The sequence below is a fragment of the Platichthys flesus genome, chromosome 14 (genome assembly GCF_949316205.1).
Source record: "Platichthys flesus chromosome 14, fPlaFle2.1, whole genome shotgun sequence".
Taxonomy (NCBI): Eukaryota; Metazoa; Chordata; class Actinopteri; order Pleuronectiformes; family Pleuronectidae; genus Platichthys; species Platichthys flesus.
Window position 1 is genome coordinate 19,090,322 of NC_084958.1, and position 18,042 is coordinate 19,108,363.

The window sequence follows — 18,042 nt, forward strand, 5'->3', positions numbered from 1 at the left end:
ATCGGGTTGTTTCTTGACAAGATGCAACCTCACTAAACAATGTCATTAAAAACAAAATATTGACAGAAAAATAAATGTACTAGGACTGGAGCGGTGAGAATATCCCAAAAAATTTGAGGGCCAGCTGCCCACGCTGCTGGGTGGGTAATTTGACCTCTGTCTCTGTTGCTCAAGAGCACAGATTGTGTTTAAGGATGGACTGTATGACGGCTCCCCAAAAATGAAACCAAAGCTTCTTGAATGCCCCCTGGTGGCTGAATGAATGAAAGTTGAATGCATCAAAGTGAAATAATACAAAAGTGCACTTCTTCAACAATGGTTGTTTAATCCTCATTGAGTTTAACATGCTCAGTAGTTAAAGCAGGCTTGCGGCCAAGTCAAACAATACTTATCTCTTCAATGTAAAAACTTTACCTTTAGTGTTTCAGTGACTCTTTTTAAACATGTAAAGACGCTGTAGAAACGTTACTTGAAGGTTGCATCAACTTCAACCACAAATAAACTTTTCATGTTGAATAACAACATAAAGTAGTGCAAAAACAAAGTCTGAATTATACGTTAACGAGTCCAGAGATCAACTTACAAGACAATAACACACACGTCAATTAAAAAGGGTTGTAAGGAAAGATTGGAGACTTCCTGTCTTTGATAAATATTTTACGATATCTATTATGCATTTATTACTCACTCCTATCTGTGGAATTCCATGGCTTATGTGCAATGCATTCCACTGTATATATTCTGTTTCAATTTTATATATAATTTAAATTATATTTATTTTATACTTCCTTGCTCTTACAGAAGTGAGAATAAATGTCAGACTGATTGTTGTAATGAATGAGATTTAAAGATGTAATGATCAGGTTATTAAGGGATGTGATATTTTTGAAAACACACATACTTCTGCTAATGAATGATGTGTGAACAAATTACAAGTTAATACTGACACAATGTATTAAAAATATAACATATACAACGGAAAACATGTATTATTATATTATTTAACATTTCTTGGTAACCCCAAGTGACTAACTAAAACTCTAAATATCCTGGAGAAGTGAATCCCTCTCAGTCCACTGACTTCTACACACTGGATCCAAAACTCGCCCAGTGTGTGAGAAAGTCTGAAACAATCCCAGAGTGACCTGCAAGGAGTGGCTGAAAATTCCTGGAATAATAACTTAATATTTCTCTGTTTTTCAAATTTATGGAATAAAAAGTCAAAGCATAAATGTTTTCTGAGGGACTGGCCCCAGTAGTTACTCATATACTCTTTTTGAACAGTGGAATCTCTGAAACTGAGAGGGTTTGATTAGATGAAATGAGGATAACAAAGTTACTGTAGGTTTATTTCATTGAAGAGGGAAGCTACATCTGTTATCACAGGGACGCTAATACCGTGAGAGCCACCTGTTTGTAATCGTTAAATTTGAACAAAACATGTGGATACATTTGTAATTCCTCCGGTTGAGGTTTTTGGAGAAAATAAAGAATAATAGCAACATTTTATGGACGAAACGATCTAGAATGTAATGAACAAATTAAATAAAATGATGATAATAAGTAGTATTTGCTTCATACAATACATTTGGATCCATCCCTATTGTATCACTTGTTTGGCCAAAGTTATAAATATGATAACAATCTAGTCTTTTTTGGGGGGGCACAATGCAAGTTAAACAGCAACTGAATCACAGCTGTCAAGAGCTGGAAGCGGATTCCAGCTCTTCCAAGTAAAATCCCATTTAAACAAATTTTCCTTGATACTGGTAATATTTTTGTTGGCTCTGATTTGGCTTTATTGTTCACTTCGTCCAAGCCCCTGTCCCGGTTAGGCCCGGTTAGACCCGGTTAGGCCCGGTTAATCCAGGTCAGTGGCCCCAGGTGTTGTGACTCAGACGGTTCCCTCCCGGAACCTCTCCGCCCTCTCCCTCCGCTCGGCCCCGCGTCTCCTCGCTTAAGGGGCGTGTGCGCGCTCCCGAGACACCAGGAAATATGGCGGCGCTCATGACGCTCAGTCAGGTAAGAAGCGAAATATGTCCATTAAAGCCTGTTAAATGAGAAGCTACTCACCATCCAGGGACATGGACAGTGTCCCTGGACTGTCCCCTCCCCGCTGCTGGGCGAACCGCGGTGAACACCCAGCTGGGTACCCGTAACAGGGACGTTTCGTTGTGGGGGGGAAAGAGTTGGTTGGCTCGTTGAAGTGAAGATAACAAAGTTACTGTGGGTTTCTTCCATGGACGAGGGGAAGCTACGGCTGTTAGCACAGGGAAGCTAACATCTAGAGGGGCACCTGTTCGCAATATCGTTAAAGTGGAACAATAGCCAATGAGCAGCTAGCTAACGTTAGCTTTGTTTATCTTCTTCAGTGTCAAAGAGTGCGAAGTAACAGCTAAAGTTTGTCTACTCTCTCGTTGTGACTCAGCTGCTGTTGTTGTGTTTGTCTCTCCCATCTTCCCTCTGCAGCTCTCGGGTGGAAACCCAGCCTATGAACACTACTACAGACAGGTGAGACGTCCACTAGCAGCTGCTGTTCACTCGGTTCTATCGCTGTAACAAACACAAGTTGTGTCTCCATGTGTCCACTTCATGCTTGTGTCTTTGACTCTCTTGTGTAGCTGGATCCTGGGAACACAGGCAGAATATCAGCTGTAGACTCGGCTCAGTTCCTTAAGAAGTCCGGGCTGTCGGACAGCACATTGGGGAAGGTGGGTTTTGAACACATGAACACATGAACACATGAGACACGTGTGTATATTTAATCTATGGCTTCTAGATTGTGTTGTTGTTGTTGCCCTTAGGTTTGGGATTTGGCAGATTCGGAACGTAAAGGATATCTGGATAAGAGGGTAACGCTGGCTTTCTCTGTACATTTGCAGTGATTGCTGATGCTGACATGTGCGTTTAACACCCTCTCTTCCTCTTTTGTAGGGTTTCTTCATCGCTTTGAGACTGGTGGCCTCAGCACAGGGGGGAAATGACATCAGCCTCAACAACCTCAACCAAATCCTAGCGGCACCGAAATTTGTAAGTGTTGAAATGGAGTGTTTGACAGAGAGACAAATGGCAGCTGGGGAACGGTCCATTCCTGGAGCTTCCTGCATTTGTTCCTTTTGTTTGTCTTGAAAATGACCTTATTCTCACTTTATCTTTTACAGAAAGACAGCAGCAGCCCATTGTTAAGTGCTCCCACGACAGCGCCTGACTCGCAGTGGGCAATAAGGGTGAGTTGATAGTATTTCATAATTAATAAAACAAACATTATTGAAGATATAAGAAAGTAAAGCTCGTCATATAATCTTGAGTTTTTTCTTTTCTCCCCCAGCCTGATGAAAAAGGAAAGTTTGAGGGTATTTTTGAGAGTCTGGGTCCTGTGAATGGTCTCCTCCCCGGGGATAAAGTCAGGCCCGTTCTGATCAACTCCAAGCTACCTCTGGATGTGTTAGGAAAGGTGACATGATCCCTTTAGAGTGGTTATACCCACTAATAAGACATTTTTAACAATTCAAAGCAGCTAAATCATCTTTATTTCTTGCATTTCATTACTGTTTCCATAGATTTGGGACCTAAGTGATGTCGATAAAGATGGACTTTTGGACAAAGATGAGTTCACAGTGGTAAGCTAATAGAAAAAATACTTTATATCACAGGAAAATTTAACATTTAATCACATAAATGAACAGATTTTCCGTTGTCTAGGCCTTGCATCTGGTGTACCGAGCCATGGAGATGGAGCCCGTCCCAACGAGCCTACCCACTTCCCTCATCCCCCCTTCCAAAAGGAAGAAGTCTGCCGGTGCCATGCCCGGTGCTGTGGCTGTGCTGCCGGGTCTCGCGGGGTTTCCATCCGGCCACGGTCTTTTCAAAGACTCCTTGCGAAGCACTCCTCCTCTGAGCAGCCCTACTCCCCTCAGCGTCAGTGCCGTGAACCTCTCTCCACAACACTCCTTCAAATCCAGCACACAGGTCTGTCCCCTCCTCACTTGGGTTTGTCCTGAGGTGCTGTTAGGAATACATTATGATACACCCCAATATAGAAACAGTCTGAATTAATGAGACTAATGTTCATTGCAATGATAAACTCCATAACTCGAATGTACTTATTTCTGAATCGAAGCACTCAACTTATTTAGTCAAAACAATTTATAACATATCACAAGTTCACAAGTGTTAATAGGGCACTCTCGCTCTCTCGCTCTCACTCTCACTCTCACTCTCCCGCTCTATCCTTACTTCCAGGCAAAACTATTGGTGTCACTTCTTTTATAAGCTGTCTGATGTCATTGGTACAGATTCCTTACTGATTGGATTGATTGTTTCAGAAAAAGAAAACATCCTTCATATATATCTCTAAATGCAGTCCAGGATAATCCCATGTCTATATTAGGATGTCTGTTTCTACACATAGAGTGTTTCTAAGTAGAAATACAATGTGAAAATGTTAAATAAACACATATCCTGCTTCTCATCAAAGAAGTGTCAGAAGGGCAGGACCTGGCATCTCAAAGAAAACAACATATTATGTATTGATGCTCTACTATTGCTAATGGCTGGACTTGTTTCGCCACATTGCTCCAAGCATTGTGAAGTGATCTTTCACCCGCGACTCGGAGGAACAGGTTTCCCTGAGAGTGAAGGGCAATGATGTTCTCTGCTCACAGTCTTACCGCAATTACCTGACGTGGCTCTCATGACATTTTTTCTCAATGAATGTCATTTAAAATTTTCTTTTAAAGCTATTTTTAACCTCACTAAGGTGGTAAATTCTCTCTAATAGCAAAAACTAAATGCCATATTTTGTAGGGATCCTTGTTTAAAATGGTACTGTGAAGGTTCTTGTTTACTCACTGTCAATCTCATTAGTTTATTTAGTGACGGTGATCACATTTTCAGTATGGGTGTGAACGTGTGTTACAAATCATCAGGCTGTTTGTGGGAAACGGCTGATGTGCAAAGCATTGCATTTTCATCAAAGGGAGGATTAATAGTATTATTTTTAAATTTAATATTTTTAATTTCCTTCCTAAAACAACATTGGACTTCTTTGCCACATGTTATTTCAACAGCCCTGTTTAGATTAAGTCCAGTACATTGAAAGTCCCAGGATGTTTTGAAATCACCTAAATGTTGTTCTTGCTCGTTCCAGCCGGCGGTGAACTGGGTGGTGCCGGTGGCCGACAGGGAGCGATATAAAGACATTTTCAATCAAACAGACTCAGACGGTGACGGCCTGGTCACTGGCACAGAGGTGATAGAGATCTTTATGCAGTCCAGTCTTTCCCAGACAATGTTGGCGCAGATATGGTGAGACCACATCTTAAATCTCTCTGTCTTTCTCTCTAGCTTGCACCAACACAAACCAACACTGGATAGACACAACCTAATTTGGACCTTGATTTGTGTGATTATTTGCATATAGAGTGGGGAGGTGCGATCCAATCACAAGTGCTGACTGGAGACACATTCAGGACACATTTTAATGCCAAATGTGAACAGACGAACGCCGTCCACTTGTCATCAGATCAAAACTAAAATCCCACATTTTGTTGTCCTGCCTAGAAAAACTACATTTATTATCTAAATGGCAATTTCATTGTTAAGATAAAATAATCCAATCATACGCATGCTGTCATACCTTGGTACTTGAAAAGGGCTCAGTGACTAATTCACATGTGCTCCAAGTCTGATGATGTTCAGTACAATAGCACCATCTTTTGGACAGTTTGAATCATGACATTTTCTCACGCACAAGTGTGCAACATAAGATGAAAACTTTGAAGTGCCTATTAAGTGCAGCAGTAGAAATGGTTAAACATGCTCAGATATTATTATTATTATCTCACAAAGTGGTATATGGTATATGAGTTTTCTGAGTAAAGCTTACTCTTCTGTCTGCAGGGGATTGGCTGACACTAAACGGACTGGAAAGCTGAACCATGAGCAGTTCTCTCTGGCCATGTATCTGATTCAGCAGAAGGTCACTAAAGGTGTCGACCCACCCTCCAGTCTCACCCCAGACATGATTCCCCCCTCAGAAAGGACTGGAACAGCAGCAACGGTTCCCGTGAGTCCGGACTTCAGCTCACTCCTGCTTCGTCTTTATGTTTCTCTGTTTATTCAAATTCTGTCTCATTTCCAAAGCAAATCTTGTCCCTGTCATCTGATTCTGTACCTTAGAGTCTGTGTTTCCCTGCAACTACCGCATTTTGATTTCAGACTTTTGCTCTCTGGCCTTTTAGTCTCTGCTCTGCAACCCTGCTTATATGCTTTTTCTGTGTATGACCTCTTCTCTATCCAACCGAACAGAGCTATGGGGGCCTTCTGTCCTCTGTGAGGCCTGAACCTGCTGCACTTGCCAGTATGCGCAGAGTGAGTAGTTTAGCTTTGTGTCACAAGGTGGCGCTCTTGTACTATTGTCATATTCTCCATCTCTGTCTGATGCACAGGGTGTAAACACCTTGTTCCTTTTTTGTTATACATCAGTTTTCCAAGTTATGTTCCCAACAGTAGGAAGCACAGGACGTCTTAGGTCTTGTTCGCTTTTGTCAAAATATTTTGTTGTTTTTGTGAATTTAGTTTAACTTGCGTTTATGGTTCACACTGCCACCTGCTGGAGCTTCACCCACAATGGCCCATCACTGCACCCAGTGTCAACATGTGTCCAGCATGACGTGCTTACCAAATCCAATATAACAAGTAGTGTGTTTATAATTAAGTAACTGATGTTAAGAATAGAGTAAAATACAATTCAGTCTGAGAGATTTCAAAGGACTAGAATTACATATACTTTTGTAAATCTTTCACAAATGCTCTCACTGAGTTTTTTTTTTATTGAAACTCATTAATTTGTTATAAGCCTGATGTTGAACACTGATGGATGAGACCGATGCCTCTGTGGAGTTACATTCTTCTGCATTGTCCAATGTGCACTTCTGTTTTTCTATTGTCTGAATCTCTGGCTCCCTCCCTAGCTGTGCGAGGTGTTTGTATTTCCTTCCTGTCTTTTGTTTTGTTAGACTGATCAGTGGGGAGCTCCTCTTCCCTCCTGCATACCTCTCCTTCTCCCCTCTGCTCTCCTCCCCGCCCCCCCCTTTCCCCCCCTTTTCACATGAGAACATTTCTGCTAAAATCTTAATCGCATCCATTTATTAATTCTTCTGTCCGAGCTGCTGTTTGCCACTCTCTGTTTCTCGGTTCTCACCCTCCCATCACCCTCACATCCTACAGTGAACCCTCTTACCCTGTCTTCATTTTCTCTTACTCCTCTGCCTCAATGTCTCTGTCCTCAGGACAGCAACAGCTCCACAGGGTCGGCCGAGCTGACAGGCATCAGAGAGCTGGATGACCTCGGTCAGGAAATAACTCAGCTGCAGAGGTGAGCCCCTGCACCCTGAGTATAAGGAGGAAAGGATGGTTTTGTTTCATTTCCTCTGAGAAAAAGGAAGAAAGGTTGCAGTGAGGTGATGTTGAGGCTCAGGATCAAAGCTCTTTTAAAACATTAGTTTTTGTTTATTTAACCAAGTGTTCCTTGGTGTTTTTGTTTTTTATTCCTAGAGAGACTCTGCAAAGAAAACAATATCACCATGAAGCTTTACTGATACTTTGTAAGGCTAACAACAAAGTTTGAAAGTTTCCGTTGGACTTAATAGAGATTTACATTTCAAATGCATACAATTATATACTAAATATTCTGATATAATTTAGTGCTTTATGCATGAGTAGTCCATGGACATAAGGAAATAAAAGAATACTGATCAGATGTTTGCAACAGGTACCGCATCTTTTGTGATTTCAAGGTTGAAAAGGCATTTCACATCATAAGGGGAGAGTTGGCTTTTTTGATAACAGAAATTCTTACTTGATTCCCTTGCTCTCCTCCTACGTGTTTCACCGACAGAGAGAAATTCATCCTGGAGCAAGAGATCAGGGAAAAGGAGGATGCCATCAAGCAGCAAAACAGTGAAGTTCAGGTAAGGATAAGCAGACGTAATCTATAGTCAAACATCAGTGAATTCGTATTTAACGAGTTGCAGTTCATCTCAGTGCTTGATTTCTAAAACTCCTGGTTTGTGTGTTTTGTTCCTCAGAATATGCAGAATGACTTGGACAGGGAAGGCAGCAGCCTGCAGGACCTGGATTCCCAAAAGCAGGATTCCCAGGAGCGTCTGGAGGAGATGGATCAGCAGCGCTCCAAGCTGGAAGGGATGCTCAACGACATCAAGATGAAGTGCCAGGAGGAATCTCAAATGGTCAGAGGCTTATTAAAATACATAACAAAAATTCTGTTGTGTTAAATATTCTGCTTCTGGTGATATGATCATACACAGTTGTCATCTTACTGTGTTGAAATCTCTTTTCCAAGCAGAGAGTGGTTTATTTGGAGTCAGGTTACAGATATTAATGTTCATTCATTCTGATTATTTTTACACCACATGAACGCACTGTCACGCTCAGTCAAGCATTTAGGTCAGTCGAGGATACGTTTTTATTTTTAAACAGTCACTGAGTGTTTTACAGTTTAAGTGTGGTGTGTAATCTCTTTGTGAAATTATAAATATATTAGCACATGAAGCATTGCACTTCTGATTGATTGATTGATTTCAGTCAAAGAGTATAATGATCATCATCATCTTACTGTACAAAGGTTTCTTTCCTGCTCTTGAGAGCCAACTTAAATAACACTAAATGCTACTGCTTTAATTTGTCCAAACAAGCAAAACTAAATTAACGGATCAAACTCAAATTCAATCAAACAAGTCTACGTATTTTAAGCTTCTCTCTTTCGTTCTGCATGCACGTATCAGATATCGTCCCTGCAGAGCCAGATCCGCTCTCAGGAGAGCGACGTCCAGAGCAGGGAGGATGAAATGAGCCGCACCAAGGCAGACCTGAGCCGGCTGCACGATGAGGAGGTCCAGCTGGAGCAGAGCCTGCTCTCTGGTCAGGTCCAGCTGGACAGCATCATCAAGTCGCTCAAAACCACCCAGGAAGAGATCAACCAGGTCAGTGCAGATGTGGAGGCAACCTGTTACACAAGGATTGTTCAAGTAACTGATTAACTCACTGTTTTGTAGCATAAAGATAAGATTGTAAAGTTAGATAGGTTTAGTTGTTCGCACAAATATTAGCCCTGGATACTCAATCATAATGCAGGACTGGAGGTAGAAAGGTTTTTCATATTTCATATACTATCTGCAACATGTGTTATTAAGCTGGAAATCGTGTTGGGAATGCTGCAAGTTGGAAACATAAGTTTTACTTTCATTTCTCCGATCATTGTCCTGCTTATGATTCATTCTCTGAAGCACACTGAAATGAAACTGCTGGAAGCTGCTTCCAGACATGCACTGAGACCAGGATATTTTCGGTGGCGCTGCATGTGAGAACACGAATGTCCGAGCGTCATTTCTCGAGTTTTTCACGACAGCCGTATTGTAAAATGGCGGAGTTTGCCCATCTGAAAATACAGCAGGAAAATGAGAATTCAACGCAATTCTATATAGGATCAACACAAAGTAGCCTGCTTCCTATATGACCCACCCAGGCTTTTTCCTTTGGGTTTCTCTGACCTTAAGAATCTACTGCTGCGTTTTTCATATGAAAGGTGAACTCCAGAAAATGTCCAGACCCAATTTTCTGGACTTTTCATCTCTTTTTCAGCTACAAACCACTTACCAGTAGAAGCCTGATTTATACTCCTAGCATAAATATACCTGTAGCTAAATAAATCAGAATTCATTTGAAAGTGGGATAATTCTGCTTTACTTTAAAAATATTTGTATATTTGAAAATGTGGCATGTGGCAAATTTAATCAGTTTACTAACTTCTGCCAGGTGGGAAATCAAATACGTTAACTATACTAAATGGAATCGCATACTTTTTACATGTGCTCAGGCTCGCAGCAAGTTGTCAATGATCCACGAAAACCAGAAGGAGATGACCAAGACCATTGAGCAGTACAACAGTGCCTTGAGCGACATCAATGGAGGAAACTTCAGCAACCTGCCGGACTTAAGTGAAGGTTTCGACTTGAAGGAGAACGGTGGATTCAGGGGCACGGTGAGGAGACGATGAAACCTGTATATATTCTTTTCGTCTAGACCTTTCCACATGAAAAACCTAACTGGTTTTGGTGGCTTGCACTCAAAAACCCAGACAGACTGGAGAAAGTGGGGAACATTTCAATCTTCACAATTACCCTTTTTTTTTTGCCACTCTTACCCCTACTTTACCTGTTCAGTGCGACTCAGATGCCAGAGTTCAAAAACAAATACTCTCTTGAAAGCTTGTTTTCATAGTTGGACAGCACTCATCAAACTTTTGAGTTCCTGTAATTTAAAGGTATTTTTGTTGAATGGGGCTATAAGTCATTTCTTACAACTACAGATTAGATATTCTGTGTTTGTTCTCTTTCTTTTTGAGTTAGTGTGCACACTTTCCTTCATTGTTGTCTCTCTCTCTGAACTCGTGGTGGTTTTTCTGTTTTCATGCACCAGGATGATTCTTTCAAGTCGAAAATCGCCATGTTCAACACCAGCAATGCTAAAGAGGCACCAGCTGACCCCTTCCAGACAGAAGACCCCTTTAAGTCCGACCCCTTCAAAGGTCTCCAACACATTCTTGAATCTCTCTATTATTTGCATCTATATATCTGTGGGGATGAAGATAAATCCTCTCACTTTTCCTTTTACTACCGGAGTAGGTGCTGTTGTTCATGTGTTGAAAGAATACAAATAATATACTATATTCATTCAGTATCTTGAATTGCACTCAGTAGAGCGTGTACATTCACCATGGCCTAACAGGCCTCTCATGAAACTACAATTTAATTCTGTAGATCTGGATTTTTATTTGAATCTGCACCAAATTTCACATTCTCATGTCTCTAAAAATGCCTGATCTTCTTTATCATGATCTATGGAAAAGAAACACAAGCTCTGTAATCATTTTTTGTCCGAGGCTGAAGATAACTGTCTCTTTCCAGATCCATTTGGAGCAGACCCTTTTAAGGAGAGCGATCCCTTCAAAGGCACCTCATCTGAAGATTTCTTTAAGAGGACGGATAAGTCAGACTTGTTCGCATCCTCAGAACCCTTCGGAAGAAAACCCTCACTGCCAGCCAAGGTATCAGACGCCTCCTATTTTTCAGAGATCGAACTCTGAAATGCTGTTTTCTTTTCTAGATTTATTGACTTGCTGTGGTGCTGATACTGTAGAAACAAGCCCTGACGTGTTTTCACCATTGTGTGTACGCGGTTATGTAGATGTGGTCGTTTCGTATGGATTTGACAAAAGATCCATTGAATAGCTCACCCGCTGAACTTGTGCTTTGCTTGTTTTTCCCAGCCAAGTGCCTTCAGCGGCGGTGATCGCTTCACATCAAACAGCCCGAAGCCAAACGTTTCAGGTACTTTGCTGCACACATTGGAAGTCAGTTCGCAGAGGATGATTAACTTCTATTTATTCTTCTGTTCATGTTTATCCCTGTTGTTTCTGAGACAACAGGGATAAAGTCCAAAACTCTTCATTTTCCTGTTAAATGAGTATTTAGGCTGTTCTGTCGTTTTGTATTTGTTGTTTTTCTTTTCACACGGAACAAAAACAGGTTGTCAAAGATTCCTTTGTATATTATTTGAAGTATTTCTTACTACTATTGTTGTAATCAGGAAGCTGCTATACTGCCGTAGAAGGTACTTTACGCTGACTTCCTGCCATGGCACTTGTTCAAATAGAAAGAGCGAAAGCCTCGTCGTCCCCGTGCTAAATATGTGCAGATTTTCCACGCAGGTTTCCCACAATGCGACTCTATTAACAGAGGTCAGAACGTGAGAGAACGTCCCCGTTGTGAAGCTCATCTCAAAGAGTCCTTCTTTGCTTTTCTGGGTGACGTGTTAGATTTAGATTATGTTTTTGGGGGCATGAGGGGCAAACAATTTTTACTCACTGTGGCTTCACTTTTTCCTGTGGTTTTGGGCTATTTTTAGTTGAGCACCTACGCATTTAACTACTGGCCAACTAAAAATACTCCCCCCTACCCTGGAAAAACAGGAGGCTCGCAGGATCCAAGCATAACAGAAACTCTGTGACTGCTGGTCCTGCTCTACTAGAATACACTGCCACTCCTTTAACCAGTTCATTCCTGCTTCTGTCCTGCCTTTATATCGGCTGCTATTGACTCGCTCTGCCTCATTCAGAGCAGAAGTTGTTTTAAGTTAGTGGCCGGTCCTGGCCAGTGCTCTGCAGCGCTTACACACCTCCACCAGAACACAGAGGCATCTGTAGACGCGAGCCCAGTGACTGTGAGTAAAAGAAAACACCGCGTAGCTCACATGAATGGGGTCTCTTGTGGTTGCACATGCACAACAAACATATTCTATTACAATGTTTTGTTTTGTCACTGTAACGATCGGCAGTTTGCCTTTTTTTTTTTTTCATTAAGCAGCATACCACTGAGCTTCAAAACAAGCCGGGCACAGTTCTGGTTAACACTGCACCAACTGACGCCTCTAATTAGTTGATCAGATACATACGTCAGGTTAAACAAAACCTCTGCGTTCCAGGTTTTTTTTCCCCGAAAAATGTCATGGAAAATTAAACGGTCATGCCTCATTCCCTCCCCTGGAAATCATACGCAGGCCTTCTCAGAATAGGCCCGAGATGTAGAGATGCTTTTGAATGCGTGGTTCAGGGGACTGAACTTCATTATAGTTTCTGGACTTTTCCATAAATGTATTCAAATGTTCCAAATGCCTCTCAATGTACTCTTGTCACAGAAGTGTTTGGGAAAGTGGACCCTTTTCGAAGCCAGTCGTTTGGAGGCAAAGGAGGTGGTTTTGCTGACTTTAGTCAGATGTCAAAGGTGAGTTATGAATCAGTTGCACCATAAAGCATCATTTTCCACCAACGCTGTAGAAAACTGTGTGATTTATTTCTTAAATAAATTTAAACTTTTTTTTTTAGCAGTTTATTACGTTTGTGAAAACAGTCTCTCTGGTAGGAGGCCAGAAGCTTTAGATCTTGGCTGACATTTCTGTTGGCGTCATCATGCTGTGTGATAGGTGAGGGATTTTCTTTGTGTGTGAACAGAAACCAGACAACCCAGTGCTCCCATCAAAGAAAAGTGTGCCTAACCGACCTGCACCTCCCTATGGTAAGAGCTGAATTTATGTATCTGTTTGTTTGCTTGCCTCAACAGGACCGTGCTTGCTGCTTAATTTGACATTAATGGTTTATTGTTGTTCATAACCAGCATGTATTGTTTGTTTAAACCAATTGAATTTGATGCAAATTTATGATTTATCATGCTGTTGTTGTCGGTACATCTTTAGGTCGTCCTGTTCTACTTCTAATGGCTGCGACTTGTCACAAAAATGTAGCAGCAACAACATGTTGTACATAAGACAGGGATTTTTATGCCCTGATGGTATGAGGAAAAAAAAACACTTCCCTGTTGAGCTGTGAGGGTGCAGGAAAAGTTTCTGAAGTTAGAACAGTAAAGTTGGTTGTGGGAGGATATGATCCTAGCATGGGTTTCTAAAAGTAATGTGTAATAAAGACAGTTTAAAAACAGTATTTCTGTTTATGTAGCTCCATGCTGTGTGAATTTACTGAGAAAAAAACTCTTCTCAGTTATTTAACCTCCTGACATGTTTACCCTCTTGTTCATCTCGTTCAAAGTCACACACTTGCTGACAGGACATGCCCAACACATGCCCTTCCGCTGTTACCTTGCACTTATTCTTTTAGCAGAAGCCACAGCGTGAGAATGTTGGTGTTCCCCTTTGCTTAACCACACAGAGAGTGGTAGAGATGAGTATCGGCTGCTAAATAGCGAGCCAGCACCAGAGATGTGTTTCGTTCACGATGGGGAAGTGAGAAGCCCACACTCCGAGACGTGGGCCACTCTGAAGGTTCTGCATCACAGGAGCGAATGTGGAACCAGTTCTGGTCGAGTCAACCGGTGTAAATTAACTTTTGCATTGAATTTTCAGGCATTTGTGAAGCAGTGTAACGAGTAAATTAGTATTTCATTGGAGAAATCGAAGCCCTGTGAGTTTGCTGATGCAGCCTTTTTGTGTTGGTGGTTCAAGTTTGAAAGATGAGGAAAAAACAAAAAAATCCTGGGCAGATAATAATACATCATTAGAGGAACTGTATTCAGCGCTAACTGGAGACGAGGGGGGGTCAATCTTCTTCAATTCTCTTTTCCAGAAAAGCAGCACTTTGCGATGCATCAGTCAGCTTTACTCAATAAATGTGGTTAACACCTTCTTTAAACAGACATCACCCATGGGTAACTGCAGAGCTTCAAGCTCTGGGCTTCCTGTAAAAAATTGTGCAACAGAATACGTCCCACGCCTCTGAAGTGTGAGGTTATTTTCCCAGGAGGGCAAAAAGTTGTTATTCTCCATAGAGTCAGGCCTCCGAAAAAAAAAAAAATGTATGACATGGATTTGGTATTTATTTAAATATCTTCCCTCTCCAGTGGGTGTGCTCGGTTCGGGTGCGTCAGAGCCGTTCCAGAGTGTTTGCTCCGCGGCCGACAGTAAACACTCTAATGTTTCGGCAGACTCGAGTAAAACATCCAAAGACTGTCCTGTGGGTTTTGCACATTTTGACTCTGTAAGTGTAGTCTTCTTAAAGTTCCTTCCATCTGGTCACGTCCCTTTTTGTCTGCATGAGCTGCCGAACCCTTCCATCTCCCTCTCTGGATTCTGGAGCTGCAGGCTCTCAGGTGTCGGCTGCTCTCTCTCTGGGCCTCATTCTGTTAACTCTGCCTCACACGGGGACTTTAGAAAGCAATCACAGGACTGCTGGTTTCTACCGGCTGTCAACTAACAACTGACAGAACATCTCAGAGCTTGGAATGAAAGAGAGAATACGTGTTTGCATGACCGACTTGGACGGTTCCTGTTAACTTGCAGACCGTCTGGTACAAGGGGCTTCGCATGCTCGTCGTCTTCGTCTCAGACAGGAAGTCAGGATTCACACACTGTTAGTAGGCGAGTCTGTGAACTTGCCCGGTCAGGCAGCACTGGAGGAGCATTTTTCAAGTGTTGATGAACAAGCGTAAGGCTTATTTTCTGTCAAAGCATGATATGCCTGGAAGCGGAGCACAACAGAGTAAATCTGCCTCTTTGTGCTCCACCTTCCGCTTCTCTGCTCTCGTGTAAAGTCTTAACAGCTGAGCGTGCTCTCACGTGGGAGGTTGATGCATGGCAGTTTCATTTGATGTGACATGAATTTGTGTTATCCCTCCTGCCAGCATGACAGTTGTGAAAGGGATTTGTGTGGTTTAATTTTTTTTGTGATATCGAGCTCTGCATTGTAATCTTTGTTTCTCTGCCAGGATCCGAACATGTCAAGGTAAGACTGTGCGAGGGTGTGGTGGTCAATCCTTTGCATGTAAGAAAACCTGTCCGCACAGCAGAATCTGAGTTGGGTGATTCATCAGCACGGTTATTTTCAATGTATCCACAGTCACATTGATCCAGCTCTTGAATATTTATGTGACCAGTGATTTTTGGCACCGCTGTAGCTCGAGGTTTTGCGTAGAAATCCTTTTAATTAAGCTTTTAGTGCTGATTTCTTTGCTGTTTTGTGACGTCCCAGTGAATTATAAAGTCCTGATTTATGCATTTATTTTTCTCAGCTTACCGTCGTCTCTCAAATAATTTCTGTGTTATGTGGACATTACCTTTTCTGCCAAATTAGGCCTGATTTCAAATTTGCAACCACCTTTCGTTTTACATCGGCTTTCGTCCAGTGATTTGTCTCTTTTTTGTGTTGTGTTGACATGTCAGGCTGCATTCCTGCATTTTGTCCACATCTAACGTTTGTTTCCCTGCTCTAGTTTGGAAGTGAGAACCAGCAGCTGGAATGGGCCAAGCAGGAGAGTCAGCGGGCGGAGCAGGACCGGCTGAGGAGGCTCCGGCTCCAGGAGCAGCAGGACCTGGAGCTCGCCATCGCCCTCAGCAGGGCCGACATGCCCAGTGCCTGACCAGGCACGCCCCACCGCAGCTTTCCAGTCCTCTTCCTCTTGCCTTACAATCCTCCGTCCTCTGGCGCAAGACAACAGCACCGACGCTGGCCCGACATGACTAGCCCCTGTTACCAATTTGTGCAAGACACCAGTGTTTCCCCCCCCGTCAAATGACTCCACATTTAGCCACCGGTTAAGGTTCATTGCTCCCAAACTACATGGCAACTATAATCAGGGACAATACGGAGCCACTTGATTTAAGCCTGGCTTCATCCTGCAAGACCAGAGCGATTTAACGAAACCCAAACCAGAAGGCTTCTCCACTACAACCTAAATCTAGCTCCATATCTCGTCATGGTTAATCACCCTGCCTTAACCAAAAGCCTGTATGTTGCAAAAAAAAAAAAGAAACGGCAATCTTAAGAATATTTTACCATTTTTATTTGTGTACAAAAGCAATGAATCTGTTGAGTATGAAGGACTTGCAGAGTGCGCTGTATAAACTGTTTTATATAACCTTTGATTACTCCGAAAAAGTAATATTGAAAGTCAAACCAATACAGGCTAACAACTCTGTTGGCGTGAGTTTGTGCGAGAGTTCTGTTCATAAACTGTAAATATTGATAGTTTTATTTCCAAGTCCATCTCACAGGACTAGATTTTAGTTATTTGGCATGAACATGGCATGATTTAGATTTTCATTTCAAACGTTACAAGTGTTTCCTTACAATTCAAAATGCATATCTTATATTTATGGCCTTAGAGTCTGTGGATTGAAGAAACGTTTGAAAATAATCAAACCGGAACATACATGTCAATGTAGAAGTTGTGATGATTTGGGAAACTGATGAGCATTTTATTCCTTTAGCAAAGCTTCAGCTAGTTAACTTCTTGTGTTTAGAGTCATTAGGACGGTAGAGATAATCATGGAGGTCTTCCTTTCTCCTGAATCCAAGTTCAGTCGGTTTCCCCTGGAGCGCTGTTGATCCGCCCCCCTCTGATGTCAGCTGGTTTGTCATTGGCTGCCTTGTTGTAACGCCCAAACAACCTGCACTCCCATACAACTAAAAGCCTCTATCAAATGGACAAAGTGTAAACCTACGTTGTTTATTCTGGTGCTGTTACATTTTAGATTTATCCTCTTTTTACATCCTTTTCTTCTTCTTCTTCACATCATGCACTCATGCACAGTAAGGTCTGCTCTTTAGCAAGTTTTTAGCTTTTTGCTCCAATCAACCATTGGATTGTTATTTTTAAAGCTCTGTGTCTTTTCTGTGCATTAATATCTAACGATCCAGTTGAGGGACATTTGTGTAAACGCCCTTACACGGCTTCCTTGTAGTTATCAAACACTAATCAGGTTTATTCGGCACATGATGTAGGCACTGTATATTCCAGCTCCTACTGGACAAGGTGGCATTGCCTTATTTATCCACATATCAACATTTTAACGTTATATTGCAAAGTATGTGATGATGATATATATATATATATATATTAAACAATTCTTAGAGCTGCTCAGAAGTGTACTAGCTTTTAATTGAATAAAAGTGATTTTTAACATTACTGGAATATTTTAAGTGTTGTAATAGCTGTCGCAGAGAGAAAGAAACACGAAGTAATACATTTATTTTGTAATATAAATTAGTAGTAGATTTGGATATATTGTGTCAACTTTAGTTTTAAATGGTAATCTGCTTCTTTTTTTAAATCATTTGCTTGTAATTCAAGATTATTTGTTGACATATTTGAGTTATGCATTGATATTGTGATAAGAAAAGGGAAATGAGAGTGACACATTTGCATCTTCCAGCGTGGATATTTTTGACCGAGTATGTGCTTCCTCTTTTTGTATTGAATTGCAGAGGAGTTTTATACCCACACATCTACAGTCACGGTCTCTTACTCTGTGTATATAACTGTGCACCAGGGTGGAAAAACTTTCTATCAAGTTCTGTTTAAAATTGATTAATCACTAAAACCATGTACTAGAAGAAGAATGTTAAACATTTATGAACTTTTTAAAAAGTTGCCGTCTGGTTTTGATACATCCACT

At 41.6% G+C, this 18,042-nt stretch overlaps 1 protein-coding gene across 7 annotated transcripts; it reads left to right on the forward strand.

Moving 5' to 3' along the window:
• Positions 1-1,974: 1,974 nt before the first annotated feature.
• Positions 1,975-17,552, forward strand: LOC133967955 (epidermal growth factor receptor substrate 15-like 1). Of its 7 annotated transcripts, XM_062403687.1 has the most exons (25): positions 1,985-2,022; positions 2,470-2,511; positions 2,622-2,711; positions 2,805-2,852; positions 2,935-3,030; positions 3,162-3,227; positions 3,329-3,454; positions 3,561-3,620; positions 3,703-3,969; positions 5,150-5,307; positions 5,902-6,067; positions 6,310-6,372; positions 7,293-7,378; positions 7,901-7,973; positions 8,091-8,252; positions 8,808-9,005; positions 9,899-10,063; positions 10,501-10,609; positions 10,989-11,128; positions 11,351-11,411; positions 12,778-12,863; positions 13,091-13,154; positions 14,490-14,626; positions 15,354-15,370; positions 15,858-17,552. In XM_062403687.1, exons 1-25 carry the CDS (start codon positions 1,996-1,998, stop codon positions 15,925-15,927), a joined length of 2,577 nt encoding a protein of 858 aa, XP_062259671.1. In that variant the 5' UTR covers positions 1,985-1,995; the 3' UTR covers positions 15,928-17,552. The 7 variants fall into 7 exon arrangements, 6 of the variants coding, with proteins under 6 accessions (XP_062259667.1, XP_062259671.1, XP_062259670.1 ...); XR_009924081.1 differs by having other exon boundaries at positions 14,490-15,370; positions 15,858-15,990; XM_062403686.1 differs by lacking the exon at positions 15,354-15,370.
• Positions 17,553-18,042: the final 490 nt, after the last annotated feature.

Bases quoted from the DNA above. Each gene is read 5' to 3' on its own strand.
- LOC133967955 (XM_062403683.1), top strand. From the start codon at position 1,996: ATGGCGGCGCTCATGACGCTCAGTCAG. The intron at 2,712-2,804 runs GTGGGTTTTGAA...TGTTGCCCTTAG, and splicing joins CGGACAGCACATTGGGGAAG to GTTTGGGATTTGGCAGATTC. The intron at 8,253-8,807 runs GTCAGAGGCTTA...TGCACGTATCAG, and splicing joins GCCAGGAGGAATCTCAAATG to ATATCGTCCCTGCAGAGCCA.